The 18,341-nt window shown below is 50.3% G+C and overlaps 1 protein-coding gene across 1 annotated transcript in view; it reads right to left on the minus strand.

The window, feature by feature from the left end:
• Positions 1 to 16,640, minus strand: part of VARS2 (valyl-tRNA synthetase 2, mitochondrial) — a 30,609-nt gene extending 13,969 nt beyond the window's left edge. The window contains 41 exon segments of the mRNA XM_042782371.1: positions 1,198 to 1,404; positions 1,977 to 2,129; positions 2,272 to 2,399; positions 2,528 to 2,606; positions 2,692 to 2,760; positions 2,892 to 2,996; positions 3,178 to 3,303; positions 3,442 to 3,512; positions 3,710 to 3,815; positions 4,285 to 4,360; positions 4,441 to 4,517; positions 4,790 to 4,871; positions 5,100 to 5,203; positions 5,293 to 5,420; positions 5,643 to 5,733; positions 6,248 to 6,336; positions 7,228 to 7,339; positions 7,787 to 7,906; positions 8,264 to 8,369; positions 9,627 to 9,724; positions 9,825 to 9,891; positions 10,001 to 10,122; positions 10,355 to 10,455; positions 10,571 to 10,652; positions 10,783 to 10,999; positions 11,001 to 11,052; positions 11,820 to 12,011; positions 12,470 to 12,548; positions 12,691 to 12,738; positions 13,350 to 13,509; positions 13,511 to 13,543; positions 13,640 to 13,660; positions 13,662 to 13,810; positions 14,072 to 14,155; positions 14,357 to 14,425; positions 14,593 to 14,704; positions 14,924 to 15,012; positions 15,103 to 15,199; positions 15,465 to 15,596; positions 15,944 to 16,044; positions 16,458 to 16,640. Of these exon segments, the coding sequence (XP_042638305.1) occupies positions 1,198 to 1,404; positions 1,977 to 2,129; positions 2,272 to 2,399; positions 2,528 to 2,606; positions 2,692 to 2,760; positions 2,892 to 2,996; positions 3,178 to 3,303; positions 3,442 to 3,512; positions 3,710 to 3,815; positions 4,285 to 4,360; positions 4,441 to 4,517; positions 4,790 to 4,871; positions 5,100 to 5,203; positions 5,293 to 5,420; positions 5,643 to 5,733; positions 6,248 to 6,336; positions 7,228 to 7,339; positions 7,787 to 7,906; positions 8,264 to 8,369; positions 9,627 to 9,724; positions 9,825 to 9,891; positions 10,001 to 10,122; positions 10,355 to 10,455; positions 10,571 to 10,652; positions 10,783 to 10,999; positions 11,001 to 11,052; positions 11,820 to 12,011; positions 12,470 to 12,548; positions 12,691 to 12,738; positions 13,350 to 13,509; positions 13,511 to 13,543; positions 13,640 to 13,660; positions 13,662 to 13,810; positions 14,072 to 14,155; positions 14,357 to 14,425; positions 14,593 to 14,704; positions 14,924 to 15,012; positions 15,103 to 15,199; positions 15,465 to 15,596; positions 15,944 to 16,044; positions 16,458 to 16,640 (4,317 nt within the window).
• Between the last annotated feature and the right edge of the window lie 1,701 nt (positions 16,641 to 18,341).

Here is an 18,341-nt window from a genome sequence, read left to right on the forward strand (position 1 = left end):
AAAAAAAAAAAAGCTTGCAAGGGGCCATCTAGATGCAACACTGTGTCTCTCCTCATCCAAGGTAAGAAAACCAAAATGCATGGAAACAATTAGTCCAAAGGACTAGTAGACCATGTGATCCTCAGCCTATATAACCATGAGACCAGAAGAACTCGATGGTACCCAGCTACCACTGTCAACCACTCAGAAAGGGATCAGTGCAGGAGATCTTGGATAGAGTGGGAGAACAGTAGAACAAAACTGAAAATCACAAAAAAAAAAAAACCCTCTGATAGAGCCTGGTGGAGACCCCTGAGACTATGGCCCCTAGTTACCCTTCAGGTCTGAAACTGAACTCACTCCTATGGCTTCCAGAGAAACGACAAGAATATGGGGTGAACATTTACATCTGGTATATACACTTCTTGGAGCAATCAATCATAGGAGAACAGAAGGGAAGTGTTTGCATAGGGAGACAGCTCAGGAGGTGGAGTGCATGGGAGGGAAGGACACAGCAAAGAGGTAACTATGGGGAGGAAGTGGGAAGAGAGCTGTTACATTGTGGGGAACTGCAGTCAATGTCATGAGACAAAATGTGTATGAACTGCTGTATAGAAAATGAATTTGCTCCATAGACTTTCACCCTAATCACAATAAAATTTTTTTTAAAAAACGTATTATTCAAATTTTACACACCAAATAAGTGTAAAAAGAAATTTAAATGGTTAAACTTCACAATGTTTTATTTGGATGAGTTTGTAACATTTATCCTCTTCAAGTCATTAAAGCTTAATACCATACCAGGTCACTGTGAGTTAGAATTGACAGCAACTGATTTGGTTTTTGTGGGGGTTTTTGGTACTAACTCCTCTAACCCTCATCATAACCATTGCATGTACTCCCTCAGTTTAAAAATGGAAGAAACTGAGGCACAGTCACACAATTAAGTGTCAGTCTAGCAAAATTCCTGCTCTTGACCATTATACATATCATCCCCCAAGATCCCAGAGTAACGACAGCAACCCTGCAGCAAACCCACCCTCCCGAAGACATGACAGGAAACTATAAACCATCACTGTAAATGACACCACGGCAGCAAGCCCTTTTACGATAGCACCAAATCCTAATCCCTAGACCACTAGGGGAGTGTCGGGAAACTCTTTTAAGAGACTGCTCTCCCAGCCCATTCCCAACACGCCATACCTGTGTGTGACTCACCAAGCTGTGGGAGCTGGGATACGGGGCAACACAGATGCTGGGGGCAGGGGGGCAGCCCAGCCGGGTGGGCAGCCGCTGCCAGAGCTCCTCGGCCAGGAAGGGCATTAGTGGGGCAAGGAGGCGAAGGCCAACATCAGCGCAGGAGAACAGGATCTGAGGAGGCCCCAGGGGGCGGGGCGAGTGAGCCAGCACCGGCTTCACTGCCTCCTGGGAAGGAAGCCAGTAGGTTACAGGATGTGCCCAAAGGCACTTCCATTCTCTCTACCTGTGGGGACACTGCGTAAAGAAAGGGGCAGTTCCTAGGAGAGAGGAAGGGCAGAAGCACTCAGCATGTGACAACATCAAGTACCCAAGACACACTCGCTCTGGAGGGTAAGCAAAAGGGGAAGTCTAGGACAATGATTTTCAGACAGGTGGGGAAGACAATTTCCAGAGAAACATACGTAGATTAGAAAGAAAAGCACTGATTGTTTTGCTTATCAAAAGGGGACGTGAGTTTTTTAAAGGTTGAGAGAGAGTGATATAGAGCAGTGGTTCTCAGTGTGATCCCAGGCCAGCAGCGTCAGCATCAATTCGTCAGAAAGAAATGAAAGTTCTTGCTACCCTCACCCCCAATCTGCTGAATGAGAAGCTCTAGGGTCTGGAATCTGTGCTTAACAAGATTCCAGGTGCTTCTGAGGCAGGATCTCCCAAACTTGGGATCTCCTTGCCAAGGAACCCGAACTTAAGAGGAGCAGGTCTGGGTGTGGAAACGTGAGGTCTTGCCCTGTTTCATTTACCAGGTAGGTGTCACAGAGGTTGTGGAGCCAGAAGTGATGCAGGGCATGGGTGACGAGTGAGAGCTCGCAGGTGAGGAAGCCCCGCTCACACTCCCCGGCAGTGGAGGCAAGGCGGCTCAGGATCCAGGCGTCCATGGGGGACAAGGGAGACAGCTGTGGGCAGAAGGGGGTTCAGGACAGGGATGGCTGCCCTCTTGCTCGGCACTCCTTTCCTTCAACCCATGTTTTCCTCAGAGCTGACTTCCTCATGCATCTGATAACACCCACTCAGAGGCACCTCTTCCTCCTTTCCTACCTCCTCTACAGGCTGGGGTATGAATTTCTCCCCCAGGACATTGAGGATGAAGCGCAGGGCATTCCAGATTTTGTTGCAGAAATGTCGGGAGCTCAGTACCTCAGAGACAGACAGGTTCAGGTCAGCCCCTGGGAGGAGAGGGAATCAAGGAGGAGTCTGTGCGTGGGCGGCAGCAGGACGGGAAGCCCCCAGTCCTGTCCGCCCTGCCCTCTCTGCAGCCAAACACTTCTGTTGTCCCAGTCTGGCCCGGGCTTACCCAGCACTCCATGGGAGCACAGTGTGAATCTCAGAGCATCTGTCCCACACTCAGGGATCCCATGAGAGAAGTCCTTTCTCTGCATCAAGTGGAGAAGGAAGGTGGCAGATGCCTATGAGGCTGTAGAGCCAGAAGCCTGTTGTGGGGCAGATGCCACAACTCACTTGTGCTGCAGTTGCAATCGCCAGTTCTGTGGGATCCAGGTTCCCATCCCTCAGCTTCTCCTGCAGCACCTGGGGTAATGTGAGTGGTTCCCAGGCCTTGGTCAGAGACCCTACCCCAAAAGGCAATGCCCACTGTCCCCCAAACCCCTGTGCCTGCCGGTAGCTCCCCTACTCAGACTCCTCTGGGATGGCATCCTAACCTGCAGCTCAGCTCCAGTGATGATATCCCGAGGGTCCAGCACATTCCCCAGGGACTTGCTCATCTTCCTACCCTGCCGGTCACGAACCATGGAGTGAAGAAGCACCTGGGGGCATGGAGGGTCAGCAGAGGGGGGCTTGGAGAACCCGTCCTTGGAGGGTCCCTTAGGATCTCTGGTTTCTGTACTTTTGGGATTAGGATAGGAAAGGAATCAGGAAGAAGGGAAGACAAGGTTTGGGGAAAGCTGGGGAGTCAGAGGAGGGAGCAGGGTACTGGAGGGCTGTTACCTTGCTGAAGGGGAGTTGCCCAGTGAGCTGAGTCCCCAGCATGACCATGCGGCCCACCCAGAACAGGAGAAGATCACTGCCCGTCTCCAAAAGTGATAGGGGATAGAAACGTGAGAGGTCTGGGGTCTAGGAGGAGAGAAAAGCAGTAAGGGGTCTCAGCCACTGGGTCTCTAGCTCTTCTCAAAACTTTCCAGGCACCCAGGTGTCCCCTCTCTTCATTATCCCACCTTCATGGATTCTTCTCTCCCTCTCAACCCACCTCACCTCTTGTGGCCAGCCCAGAGCAGAAAAGGGGAAAAGAGCTGAAGAAAACCAGGTGTCTAGGACATCAGGGTCTGGGAAACAGAATAGGGAATTGGAAGCTTGGCTTCTAGGACCTCAGACCACTGTTGCCTACCATCTCAGCCTTACCCCCAGAGACCAGGGGTCTGGCCCTTTGCCCCATTCCCACCTTTCCCAACCCTACCTTCTCCATCTCAGATCTGCTCCCCTCAAAGACCCACACCCACCCCTCTACAGCTCAAGCACTCACCCCTCTCCAGGGTTAGCTCTGCCCCTGGCCTCCCTGTAAGTTCTGCAGCTGCCTCTCTAGCCTCGGCCTCTGACCGCCCAACCACCCAACAGTCTTCCTCACTGTCCTGCAAAAGAAGTAAAAGGTGAGGGGAGAGTAAGGAAGAACAATAGCAATTGATGGGTATGAAACAGCACTCAGTTTTTATGCACCTCTCTCTGGTGGCATAGTGCCTAAGGCATTTGACTGCTAACCAGAAGGCCAGCAGTTCAAACCCACCAGCCACTCCTCAGAAGGAAGGTTGGGCAATCTACTTCTATAGAGATACCACCTCAGAAACCCAAGGAGGGATCACTATGAGTTGAACTGACTTGCCAGCAATGAGCTTGGTTTTTGGTCATTGGGGTTTTAGGCTTGCCGGCACCTGCTGGGGGTAAGACACGGTAGCAGGGAGCTTTTTGTCACTTGTAATCACATGACTAAGACCTGAAGCACAGTGACAGACAGGAAAATGGGATTGGCACTGGAAGTCCTCTGACTCCAAGCCTCAGGCTCTTTCTTCCCTGCCCAGCTCTCTGTGGCTCACTCCTACTAACCTTTGCCAGCTCCTCTACCACCAGGTAGGCTGGGATCTGATGGCCCCACCACAGCTGCCGAGAGACACACCAGTCCCTGACGAGAGAACACTGTGATTTCTTAACATGACCAGTGGTCCCTGTTCCCATTTCCATGAGAGCGCCCCTCACCCTTACCCAATGTGGGAAAACCAGTGCTGCCAGTTCTTCTGGTGAAAGGATGGACAGAGCTCCAGGGCCCCCGACCCCACAGCCTGCAGGGAAAAGAGCCTTCAGTGGGTGCTTCCCTTGCTGCACTTGCAGTCCCCCAGAGTAGAACAAGTGGCCTCCAGGGTGCTTTTAGAACAGAGAAGACCTCCCAAACTCCCAGGCTTGAGTGAGGGTACAAGCTAGCCCTCCATCCATACAGCCAATGACCACAACTAGAGAGAATTTCAGCAGGAGATCCTCCAGCCTCCTGGTTCCTTCATTCCAATTCTCAAGGAGCTCCCCAAACCCCAGGTCCTTCTCAGTACTGTAGCCTCACCTTGGCAGCCTGGTCCCCCATTTCTCGACAACGGACAAACCACTGGCTCTTCAGCAGGTATTCTACCACATCTCCTGATCGGCTTAGAGAAAGCAAGGTGAGTCTGCTGAATGTCCAGCCCTGCGCCTTCTCCCAGGGACATGAGCCAACTACATGCCAGGACTTGGTACCAAAGGGGTCAGCAGTGAGTAAAACTGATCCTGAGTTTATATTCTGGTATAAAGGTGCAGAGCCATCCCAGTGCCATTCTGCAGCCTCATCCATTCCCTTTTGGGGGTGGCCCTAAGCAAAGGGGTTAAAGCAGGGCTACCTGCATATGGGCAGCACCATGGGATGGCTTTGGAGGCCTCGGAACAGGCCCCGCTCCCTCAATGTAGACATAATCTTTTCCCGGGCCACAAAGCGGTGAAGTCCCTAGAGAAACAGCAGCAACAGTAAAAGTTAGAGGCTTCTAGAAAAACAAGAGAGTGGGAGAGGGCAGAAAACACAGAGGTTGGTGCCACCTGCAGCCAGTCCCCACAGAGCGAGGTCATGGTCCCATCTTCTGCAATGACACTCAGGGGGCTCAAGCCATGCCTGGCTCCTATCTCAGCATCAGCAGGACTGTGGGCTGGAGTCACCTTCACTGCCCCTGGGGGAGCAGAGCTGCAGTGAGCACATAACCTTGTCTTTTCACTTCCTTTTCCAGTTGTGTCATCATTATCCTCTCTTTCCCACCCTTCCCTCTCTTCTCTATGCCTCCCTTTGTTCCCTACTCCCCATTCAGGCTGCCCCGGACAAGGATTCTCCTCCCCCGGACACTGTGGCTTCCCTCTCCCCACTTCCCATTACCTCTCCCTCAAGCTCCATTCACCTGTGCCCATGTGTGGTTGGACAGCGGAGTCTGTGATGACAGGGAGAAGCTGCCCAGTCAAGGGGTGACGAAGTAGCCGCCCATGCAGATGCTGAAGGGAAGGAAAATGAGTCAAGGCAAGCATATGTGTGAGGTAAGAAGGTTTGGTCTGGGTCATGAGAGACCCTGGGAATACGAAGGTAAAACACCAGAAGAAAAAGAACTAAAGCAGAGATCAGCAAACTTGTTCTTAAAGGCCAGAGAGTAAGCATTTCACATTTGGTAGAACAAGGAACAAACTCAGTCTCTGTCACAACTACTCCACTCTGGCATTATAGTGAAGTTTGACATGGCAACTCTAGATAACACATAAACAAATGACTGTGGCTCATACAAACACAGGTGATGGCCCAGATTTTGCCTACAGCAACAGTTTGCCAACCTCCCAAAGAGAAAAAAAGTGTGACATCGAAAGGGCATAAAATTAAAACCGCTGAAGAGCTGAGATGAAAGAAGATGTCTTAGGAAAAGGAGTGGAAACAGGACAGAAGGTACCACCTTAAAAGGACAGGAAGAAAAAACACAGGGAAGGCGAGCCAGGGCATCAGGGGCACATTGTTCATTACCATGTATCGGGAGTCGTCAGGATGAACGGCCACAGCCACGTCTCCTGGCAACGTCTCTGGCCTCGTGGTTCCTACCACAACTTCAGCATCTGAAGACAAACATCCATGCACTTATACCTGGTCACCACTCCCAACGCTCACGTAGGTAAAGACTGAAAAAGGGAGGGGGTGGGGAGCAGTCAAAGTTGAACAGGCCCCAGTAGTAACTAGAGAAAATTAGGACCAGCATCTACAAAAGCCTGGAATTTCCCTGTTAGCAAATGATAAGAGGCCTGAGAAGGTGCCTGGTGCTAAGAATTCCTCGATGACTTCAATGGGAGAAACAGGTAAAGAGGATTAAAAGCAACAGGAGTCCTTGCTTAGGAGCCCTGGTGGCACAATGGCTGCTAACCCAAAGGTTGGCAGTTCAAACTCACGAGCCACTCTGAAGGAGATAAAAACCAGTCTGCTCCTGTATAGGTTATAGCATTGGAAACCCTATGGGGCAGTGCTACCCTGTCCAAGACAGTCGCTATGAGTCAAAATCAACTTGATGGCACCCAGCAAAAACAACAACACAGTACTATCTTTGTGCCCAGAGGACACTGCAGGAGAATTCAGTGTCCCAATCACCAACCCTGTGTACTCTGCAGGGCCATCACCAGGGCTTCATACACTACACATCCTCTAACCTGTCCACCTGAGCTATCTTTCTCTCCTCTAAACTCTTCACAATGTTCGCTTTTCAAACCATGCTCTAGAGCTGATCTCTTTTCTAGGCAGCAGACTCCTGCAGAACCAGACCAAATTCTTGGAGGACAGTGACCTGTGCTTTTCTTACATTCCCCCGGATACTAAAGAAGTGCACCCAAAGTAAAGCAGGCATACGTTACAAAGGTGCCTTATGCCCCTCCCACCAAATTTCCTATCGGCCTGAGATAGGCTCAAGAAAACAGGGGAAATAGAGGTCAGTGGCCAACCCTTCTGTGAACTGCACTCACCAGACTCTCCATCAATAGGGAAAGCAACAGAGACGAGAAGGCCAAAAGAAACTGGGGTGGGGCAGCCAGGCAGTCGAAGCTCCGTGCGGCCTGGCAGGGCCCGGTTCTCCACCTGAAGGGGCAAGAAAGCAGTGTCCAATAGCAGCCTTCTGTGCAAGGCTCACACCATGCTTCCCACTGCCACTCATGCCTTCTGCCCTGGCCTCCCTACGAAAGGACACAAGACAGCCAACCTTAGCCCACCTAATTCTCATACAGTGATAGTTACAATAAATATCCATAAAGTATTTAAACCACGGCCAGGTATTGTGCTAACACTTTACATGAGTCCTTTAATCCTCACAATGACCCCATCATGCAGGCACTTCTATCACCCCTAATTTACAAACTGAGGAAGCTGAGGCTTAACAGGGCTAAATAACCTGCCAAATGTCACACAGCTGTGAGATGGCAGGACTCGGATTTGAATCCAGGCAGTCTGGCCCCAGAGTCTGAGCTCTTAGCCACTCTCCTGCCTAGTCAGAGCCCTGGCAAACCTGCTTTGCTTTCTCTGCCTCACCTCAATATCCGAGATGGCTGATCTTAAAGCACATGACCAGTTGACAAGCTGCCGACTCCGGTACAACAGCCCCGCCTTGTAGAGTCGCACAAAAGCTTCAGTCACGGCCACCGAAGAACCCTAGAATGACCTGAGTGTCCACATCTGACAGTCCCTTCTCATCCTATGACCTCATTCAGGACTTAAGCACTCTCACCCCCTACCCCCAGTGCAAGTTGCCCTAGTGGTGCAATCATTAAGCATTCAGTTGCTAACCAAAAGATCAGTGGTTCAAACCCACCAGCAACCCTGTGGGAGAAAAGACCTGGCACTCTGCTCCCATAAAGATTATAGCTTAGGAAACCCTATGGGGCAGTTTTGTTCTGTCACTTAGGGTCACTACGAGTCAAAATCAATTCGACGGCACAAAGCACCACGCCCAATGCACACCATAGCCAGCTTTCCTGCACAGGGAAACACTCCACCCTAACCCTGCACAGGGACCAAGGGTTCAACACGCACAGCATCCATGGTGAAGCACTCTCGATCCCAGTCCAAGGAGGCTCCCAGCATGCGGAGCTGCTCACAGATCTCTCCACCTTTCCTGTGCCCAGAGAGAACTACTTTCAGCAAGCACGGCCTGGGTACCTCTTATAGACCAGGCCCAGTACGTCTCAGCAGTACTGGATGCTTGGGGAAAACGAAAGTGAGAATGACATTGTCTAGCCTCTAGAAGCTAATGGAGACATACACACCACCTCATATGGGACCCACTGCTAATCAAAAGGTTGGCAGTTAGAAGCTACCCATTGGCTCTGCAGGAGAAAGACTTGGCAATCGGCTCCTGTGAAGATTACAGCCTAGAATACCCTCAGCCAATTTCTGGGAAATCCAAGGAAGCTTCATAGAGGACAAGGCATTTGAAAATAGACCTGGAAGAATGAGCGTGATTTCAACAGATGGAAAGTACAAATGGGTGAGTGGGAGAGATGATGAAATTTATGCAATGGATTAAGTGACAAAAAGAAAACAACAAACATACACACACACCCCAGTCAACCAGTTGCTGCTGAGTCATTTCTGACTCACAGTGACTCCATATATGTCAGAGTAGAACTGTGCTCCACAGGGTTTTCAATGGCTGATTTTTTGGAAGCAGAGCACCAGGGCTTTTTTCCAAGGCACCTCTGGATGGGCTTGAAGCTCCAACTTTTCAGTTAGTGGTCAAGCACCTTAACCCCTTGTACCACCCAGGACTCCACTCAGAACAAAGTTGGGGCTTAAAACTATTTGGTAAGAATGGGACATGGTTTTTGCCCTCAAAATATAATATAAGTATAGTCTCCTTCACAGAGGAGACTAGACCAATGGTATCCAGTAAGAAATATAATCCTAACCATGTACATAATATTCAATTTTGTAGTCATGTTAAAGAAAAATTACATTTGTTTAATATGTTATTTAACATGACACAGCTACAGAAAAGCAATTTTATTTTTTCCACATCTGCCATGGAATTGATCCCAACTCCTTGCAATCCCAGGTGTGCTTCTCACACACACACACACACACATATATACACACCTGGGGTGTTTTTTTGTTTGTTTATGGTTAGTAGCCAAGTACAAACCGTTTGTAAAACTCAGTCACTTATATATATACATACACAGATAAAATATATATATATGTCAAGCAGCAAGAACCCTACCAAATGCTAAAAAGTGCTAGAGATTACAACTCTGACAGAATTAGGGCTAGGGCAGGAAGAGCCAAGAACTACAAATCAGGAAACAATGGCCTGGGAATTCAGGACTCAGACCTCTGGAATCTCGGTCCTTCTACCCCTGTCCCTCATACTCACTCCTCCTTCCACTTCCACACCTCCCTCAGGAAGGCTTCCCGGCTCATTTCATATCTTCTCACTCCCTGCTCCTTCCATAGCTGTTTCTCCACCACAGCCTATGATAGGATAAGGTAGCAAATAAGCTAAAAAATAAGGTTGCTGTGGAAGTAAAAATTTTTTTCACCAAGCAAAGAAAAAAAATGGCAAAAGGCATACTTGTGTAGCTATTCCTGCATGATCTGAACCGGGGACCCACAACACCTGATCCCCATGCATCCGGTGCCTGTAGCAAAATACCCTCACATGAACCCCAGGCTTATATGTTACCTCACCCTCCAGCCCATTTTGCTACTTCCCCTTCAAGAACTTAAGCAGCCCCATTTCCCTCTCACCAGCGCACAAGGGCATCCTGTATGGCCACAGTGAGTGCATGGCCAATGTGCAGGGAACCAGTAACATTGGGGGGTGGGATGCACATGGAAAAGGTCTCCCCTGTAGCCTGTGGCAGCAGGTTCTAGGAATGAAAAAAAAAAGAAAATCAAAGAGAAGACTAGACATTACCTAGGGGAATAGCACCCTCTGGTGTCTTCAGGGCAGAAAGAACTGCAGAGAACTGTCCTCCAAGTAACAGGGGAGGAATCTGCCAAAATTAAAGTGTGGAGATCCCAAGGACCAAAGACAAACTCTCCCACAATTTTTTGAAGCAGGCTCTGCAGTGTGGCTGGCTGTGAGCTCCTGGTACTGACCTGATATTCTGGTTTGAAGAAGCCCTCTCGCACCCACCAGGGATACCAGGCAGCTTCAACATACTGGGGGCTGTATGCAGGAGGCAGGGGCCCAGAGACATCTGTAAAGGCAGAAAGGATAGTTCCGCCAGCTACCAAACTTTGATCCCATGATGCATTTCAGCAGATCGGATGGGAAACAAAAACGTGACAGACGCCATCAAGTTCCAGAGTTACCTTTCTTTTCCCCTGGTTCCGTAGGGATTTCGTACAATACTATCTCCTTAGGAGTCCAGGCCTTACCAGGGCCTGCAGGTAACTGGGGATGGGAGGACAGGTATCAGAAAGGGAAATGCAATCTCCAATATGCACCTGCCAGTTGAATCCCAGCCCAACTCTCCTCTAGTTCCCTTCATGGCTTCTCAGACTCAAGCTGTCTGTCCCCTAACCTTGTTCTTCCCGACTATCCCAGCATCCAGTGCTGTCTGCCTCTCACGTAGGCGCTTTTGTTTTGCTTCACGGTTCTTCCGGGAGATGGGGGATCCATGAGGCTCCCGCTGGGTGCAAAGAGGCCGTGAGGGGCCCCGTAAGGGTCCCCTCCCCCAAAGTGATGGTCGAAAAGAGGCCAGAGGGAAATGAGGCATCAGAAGTGCCTGCAAAGGGCCCAGATCTGTCCAAGATAGAGAGTGCATTAGGATATGGGGGTGTGGAGGGCTTCCCTGTTTCCTAAAGTTACAGCCCCATTCCTTATTTCTTTCTTCCCACTAGCGCTGGTCTGTTTTCTACCAGCCCCCTCCCACACAACCATTCCTCCGTGAGGACTGCAGTTCATGGTGTCGACAGCGACAGCACTGGGGGTCACGGGACCACGGTGCTTCTAAAATAGGGTCGAAGTCTCTGGCCCTCAACATATGCATCTGAGAAATGGAAGGGACTTCTAACACATGGCTAACATCATAACACATGGCTAACATTATGATTCCGGGAGATGACGGACAGGAGCACGCCAGGAAACAACGAGGAATCCCGCCGGAGTCAAGGGGATCTTCTTACACCCAGGCGAGGCCCGCAGTGTTCCCAACCCCGCGAGGCTCGGCCTTCCCGCCAACCTCCCTAAGCCGCTGAGGCGCGCGCTCACCGGCCGGGCCCGCGACTATTCCAAAGCGCCTCGCGACTGCTGCACGTCCCTCGAGCACCGCAAGCCCGACCCCGGAAGCAGACCTGTAGACCTCGCGGGATTGAGAGGTGGAGCCCTCTCAGGCGCATGCGCAAAACCTACACTTGGCCCCACCCCACCACCTCCAAGCAGCCCAATAGCGTCCAGGCCGAGCCGCGGTGGATGATGCAGTCCCGCGGGGGGGGGCGCCGGGGTCCATGGGTTTATTTCCACAACTTTATTAAACAAGAACATCCCGACGTATTAAAAAAAAAGAAAAGAAACCTGAGTTCTGAGGCCGCTTTTCTGCAGCTGGCGTGGCCCGCCCACCCGCCAGGTTCCCCCACACTCAGGAGCTGTGCTTCTGGCGCTTCCAGAAGCGCTTGACGTCACTGTGCCCGGCCGGCGTGACCACCATGAGCCGCTTCGCGGAGTTCTCGAACAAAAGCACGCCCAGCTCCCGTGCATGGGCTAGCAACAGCTCAAAGTCCACCTGCGACAGGAACTGGTTATACAGGACGCCTGGGATCCGCAAAACAGGAGTGGGTAGAGAGAGAATTTAAGGCTCAGAGCTACCAGCACCTTAGAAGGGGCCTCAGGGCAACGCGCTGGGCTTGCCATCCCACCAAACTGCAAAACTAATCTCTGCTTGTCTGCTCTGGAGTTCAATTTAACACTAGTGTGATTCAGCCATATGCTGGAAAGCAATATAATACAAAAGAAAACCCATTAAAATCCACTAAAACCACAGAAATTACTGTGGATTATCTGTTCCCCTTTCCCTCTTCAAGTCCCACTTGCACTGATTTGTGCCACTTTATTTACTGCTGTCCACCCACCCCAAAATAAAAAGTGTCATGCCAACTTTTCTTTCCCAGTCCTGCAGTAAACCAAAAATAAAATAGAAGAACTTTAATCAGCTTATCAAGATTGAACTCTCCTTCCTCTGGCCTATGACTTGGCCCCCAAAAGCCACTCACCCTCAGTGAACCGAAGTCTGTCCCTTTCCAGCTCCCACAGCCGAATCTGGTCTGTGATGGTAGGGGGCAGCACAGGGGTCTGCAGGAGCGAGGAGTGGCTATAAGGTTTCAAGGAGACTCCAGACAACCCCAGCCCCCCATTCATTCCCTCTTATTTCCATCTTCTCATCACCAGATGTCTGGGGTTTCTAGCCTCTGGCATCTTGGTACTTGGTTTGTACCTGTTTGAGCATCACTGGGTGGGCCCTTGTCCTTAAGAAATGAATGATCTAGGAAAACAGGCAAGAATGGAATCAAGATAAGAGTAAGCGGTCAGGAGCTCTGAGCTGTCACCAAATTATCAACTTACTCTGTTTAAAAACACATAGACACAACCCTCAATACTTGTGCCTGCTGCCATCCCTGTTCAGCTGTTGTCCCAAGTTGATGCTCCCACTGGTCTTATCTGTTATTTCTTCTCTGGTACTTTTGTCCTTTCCAGAACCTGGTTTTGCTTTCCTTTTCTTAAAAGTAGCATCAGCTATTATTTTTTTTAGCATTTACTGCATGGCAGGCTCTTGACCAGATGCTTTACCTTTCTTCTCTCACTGAATCCTGTGATGAAGGAACTGTCATTAGCCCCATTCTCCAGATGAGGACCCTGAAGCTCAGAAAAGCGAAACCACCAGGCCTGGATTACACAGCTAGGAAGTGGTGGTTCCAAGACACAAATCCAGGGTTGACCTTCTCCTTTTCCACATCTAGATCCCTGACTTCTCCTATGCCTGGGGCTCAAACACAGACAAGTCCCCTACCACCTACTATAACAGACCCAGTGCTAGCCTTCCGTATCCTATGGCCCAAGTGCAGCCCGTCTTCCCACTCTCCCAAGTGGGCATACCTGTTGGGCTGTGATACCACTGGCAATGGCCTGCTGCACACTCTCGCGAGTCACCTGTGCCACCACCATGTTGGGGAAGCGATACAGCATCTCAGAGAAGAGAGCGATGAGAGCAATCTGCAGCTCCGACTCTGACCAGGGGCAAAAGAGAGGATGAGGACACCCACACCTTCTCAAGCCCCTCCTTCAAGTGTGATGAGGAATGTCAGGGAGCCACATAAACCACAGGTGCCTAGTAGATGTGAACATTAACCAGGATTTTCCCCTGGTTTCTGCCCCCCTAACCATCACCCCAGCCCGCCCTCCCAGGACCTCTGTCCGTCCTCACCTGTGTAGGCATACAGTCGGTAATTGGTTTCTACAACGATGAAGCCAGGCTGGTGTGCAGTGCCCCCAGCCCCGGAGACACCTGATGAGAGATTAATGGCCAGGCGTGTGGGGTAGTAACGCCGAGATTTCCTCTGGAAGGACAGAAGGGAAGAGCGGAGGGCCCTCTCTCAGGTCTCATCTCACGGCCCAGGGTCTTCCTACCTGAACCTCAGATCTCTCCACCTGCACGGAATCTCAGTCCCCAACTTCTCTCCCCCCAGGGACCCAAGTATGCAGTCCTGACAACTACTTCCTGCTACTATCTCCTGAGACCCCCCCCCCCCCTTTCTAAAGATCAAGGCAACATACCACCCTGGCTCTTCTCTAGAAATCACATATCTGGTTGCTCATACCTTCCTTTGGAAAACAAGTCCAAACTCACGTAGATGTTGCAAGAAGTTCAACAAAGACTCACTCATGCCCTCCACAGAGTAATCCTGGAAAAGAGAGGTAGCCACCTCGGGCCCAAAACACATCCTCTCTTCTCTCCCCCAAACCCATAGACTCTTGCCTTCTTTCCCATCTCAGATCTTTCTTTGTCCGATATTATCCCCTCACTCCATAACCTTATATCCCCGTCCCACCACCCTACCCCTCAGTCCACCCCCACAAGGCCCCAGCTCCAGCCCTTTGCTTACCTTGCCAAGAGTAGAGAAGCTAAGCTGAAAGAGGAAGGAGAGAATCTCTACTAGGTCCATGCCCCGACTCTAGAGAGGAAGGGCAGAGACAAAGGGTAAGGTATGGGAGGGAAAAAAAAAGGGAGAGGTACAAAGAAGAGAAAATCAAGGAACAGTAGTGTCTGTAGGCAGGGGTCTCTTATTTTGAGTGGTCTTGGGAAAAGCTGAGCATGCTGGCAAGTGGCCCCTGGCCTCACCTGGGCTGTCTGCAGGTACTGCAGCATAAAGTACCAGAGCTGGGCAGGGGTATCCAGCAGCAGGAACTGGAAGCCAGCAGAAGTAATACAGGGGGGCTCTCCAGGTTCAGCACTAAGAACACAGAGAGGGTCAATGGTGGACACATGCAAAGAAAGACCACCATCCCCAATTCAATTGCTCTTTTTTTTTTTGGTTTGTTTTTGTTTTTCATATCTCTGGCCTTACTCCACCCAGCTCTCCTTTTTTCAGTCAACCCCTCCAATCCTGACCTTCCCCAGATACTCAGTTTAGCAGGGATCCAAGGAGACAGCAAAGCAGGAGCTGTTGTACCTCTTCATAAGCCCAGCCTGGCTGAGGAGCTGGGCCAAGTCCTGGCTGACAGCTGCACTGGGGGAACCCACCATGAAATGCAGGACCACCTGAGAAATGGAAGAAAATGGAGAGACTGATACCTCTAAGGGCTCCAGGTAAGTAGCAGCATGAGCAGAGACACAGTCCCAAGTCCTCACCTCCCATCGTTCCTCAGCATATTTGTCCAGGGAGGGAACGTCCCGGGCATGTTTGTCTGGTCCCAGCTGACTTGTGTCATCAGACCAGGCCTTCCCCCTGTGGCCAGGATGGGTTAAGAGTAAAGGACCTGGCCTATGTTCCCCATTCACCCCTCCCCCTTTCCATCCTTATCCCCATAGGACACATGAGTGGGGGACACTTCCTACCCTCCCAGCTACATCTAGTCCAACTGATTCTTTTATAAATGGGCTCCCAAAGGTACACTCCCAAGGCTCCAGGGAGGCCCCTTGGGAGTTAGCCTTCAAGACGTTTAATTACCACTTCCCCTGTCCTAGCTTAGGAATAGACAGAAGTGACGTACCCACCCAGAAGGGCAATACGGAGGTTCTGGCGGAAGACAGGATTGAGGATGAGGCCCTGGAGACCACCAGGGAGTAGCTGGGTATGCCAGATACGGAGGCCGCTCAGCAGCCCCGTACTCTCCTCCTGAGCCCTGGAACAGAAACAGAGATATGAGTGGGCTATCTGGAGAACAAGAAGAAAGAGGCCCATGAAGTCTTTCATTTCTGCCTTTTCTGGACCAGAGATCCTCAGAACACTGTGCCACAGTGTAAAATAAATGTCTTCTTAAATTTCTTTACTGTAAGACTTATCAGAGTCTTTTAGTATATACCAAGAGTCTCCAAGAGGAAAATTAAGAGCATGTAGAGTTTCCCAAACTTAATTACAAGTTTTGTGGCATACCCAATAATACTTTCTGGAAGTGTTCCAAGGAACAGCAGTTTAGGAATACAGCTGCTGGGAAATTTGTATCTAGCTGAGAATGCAGTAGAGACTCACTTGCTGAATTCCTTCTTCACCCACAGGGCTACAGCAGCCTGTGGCAAAGGCTGTTCCAGAAAGAGCATTCGCATCACCCAATTCTTAGCCAAAGACGGGAGCTCCCTGTAGCAGGGTAGAGGCCAAATGTTAATGTCAGAAGCTGCTTTATATCTGTATCAACGCCTCCAAAATGCCCCATCTCAACCATCACACCTATACCGTTCCTGCTGCCCCCACAAACGTCATCTATTTTGGCTGGCCTCCCTTCTGAGTAATCTCCAAGTCCCCCAAGGCTGCTAAGCTTCTATCCATGATAATTTATTCAAGTCTGTTGTTGTTGTTGTTGTTATGTGCCGTGGAGTCGGCCCCGACTCATAGCGACCCCTCCTTGGGTTTCCGAGGCGGTATCACTACGGAAGTAGATCGCCCAATCTTCCTGCCGAGGAGTGGCTGGTGGGTTTGAATCGCCAGCCCAAGGCCCCCATTACATTTTCCCCTGCCACATGGTCCCTGCCATGAAGGGGATCCTCACCTGAAGACAGCCAGGCAGGTGGCAGGATGCCCATACAATCGGTCCAATACCCCGGGGCTCAAACCCCCTAAGAATTCTTGCAGGTTCCGGCATTGTAGGTGTACTCGATTCAGTCCACCCCTTGAAGGGGTGCTCTCCATCACCTAAGAGATGGATTGTTAGAAGAGCACTCCCACCATTCATGCCACTATCACCCCTCACCATCCTGATTCTAGATCCAGCCACCTCCACAATAATGCATCTTGTCCACGGTTTTCTTTTCCATGTCACTCATCTCCTCCTGTTTCTCCTAAACCTGACCAACCTTCCCACCTTGCACTCAACTTCAACCCTCAATTCCAGCCTTTTCTCAGTTTCCTAAAGATGAATTGTTAATTGCCTCATATTTGCAAAATCATTTTGTATTTCAGTGACTTGTCTCATTTTTAGCTGAGCAGTGACTAAGAATGGTTGAGCCCAGCTCTTTCCCCCTTCCACACTACCTGCTCAGATCAGCCTATGGGCTCCAAATCTGTCAGTGCTTCTTCATATCCTCAATTTCTTAGCCCCACTTCTCCTGATAGGAACGGCATTAAATTACCTCTCTCCTCCACCTGTTTCCCTCAAGTCTCCTTCACTGCATTCACCCTGATCCCACGTAGTCCTATCTCCTAACTTCTCCCCTATTTTCCTCCCCTTCCTAGCCTCTCACTCAACTCTCTCATTCCTCCACCACCCCTGCTCGCCTGTATGCCCCTCACCACTGTGTCGACAGCCCTCGTTCACCCCGAGTGTCGAGCAGTCGCTTAGTGGGAGTTGGTGTCTCGCATTGGCTCCCAGGATTAGGAGAAAAAATGGTGGGGAAAATGCTAGGGGGAAAAAAAAAAATACTGGGGCAGGGAGGAAGGACTTCACGGACACGAACCCAGAGCAGAAGATTCGGAAGAGAAGGGAAGGAGTGGAAAAGCAAGGAGGAGAAGAATAAACGCTGCACTCCCCCACCGCAGGCCATACTGGGAACTGGAGTCTTGTTCTCGTCTATTTCGAAGCAGCTTGAAGCACGTCTGACTACAACTCCCGAAAGGCACTGCGTGGAAACGGAAAGAAGAGAGGTTGGTTTTTAATTGAGAGAACTGAGGGCCGCCGTGGCGGGAGGTATCGTTCCGCCCCGTTCTTCACCGGTACTGCTAACGGCTGTCTAACCAGCCTCAGCAGGAAACAGGTCCCGGCAGTACAGACACCACCTAAGGTTCTCCGACCGAAGATAAGTGGTAAGGCGTTTGACTTACAGGGACGTGGGAAACGGTTCCTTTAACTCAGTTACTCCCGGTAAAATTGGAGTAATGCACGCTCTAAAACGTTTGCGCGAGTTAAAAGTTAACACGGTCCGATGCACCTTACTTGGCACGTAAAAAAAAAAAAAAAAAAAAACCCACTCCCATCGGGTTGTTTCTGACTCATAGCGACCCCCATTGGGTTTCTGAGCCAGTAAATCTTCTTCCGTCTTCCTTCCGCGGAGTAGCTGGTGGATTTGAACCTCCAGCTGTCAGGTTAGTAGTCAAATGCCTTAGGCACTATACCATCATGGCACCAAGTACTCACCTGGCATGTAAGTACCTAATAAATCTTAGTTTCTACCCAGTGGCGTCACTAGGGGCGTGGACAAGGTGTGCAGAACAAACTGGGTGACACTGAGTGGGTGGCACCAAAATGACTGTGCAGTGTTTTTTGTGCACTGTTTCAAAAGAAATTAATTGTAACAACAAAAACATTTTCCTTAAGCCCAGCTTACATGTATCAGTATATCTGTAAGGCTGAAACTACACTCATTTACTTTTTGAACCTTCTAATGCTCTCCAGTCAGAGCTGTCGTAGAGTGACATTTCAAATGTGATTTCATTACAA

The sequence above is a fragment of the Orycteropus afer genome, unplaced genomic scaffold (genome assembly GCF_000298275.1).
Source record: "Orycteropus afer afer isolate SDZICR_OR568_19922 unplaced genomic scaffold, OryAfe1.0 scaffold00294, whole genome shotgun sequence".
Taxonomy (NCBI): domain Eukaryota; kingdom Metazoa; phylum Chordata; class Mammalia; order Tubulidentata; family Orycteropodidae; genus Orycteropus; species Orycteropus afer.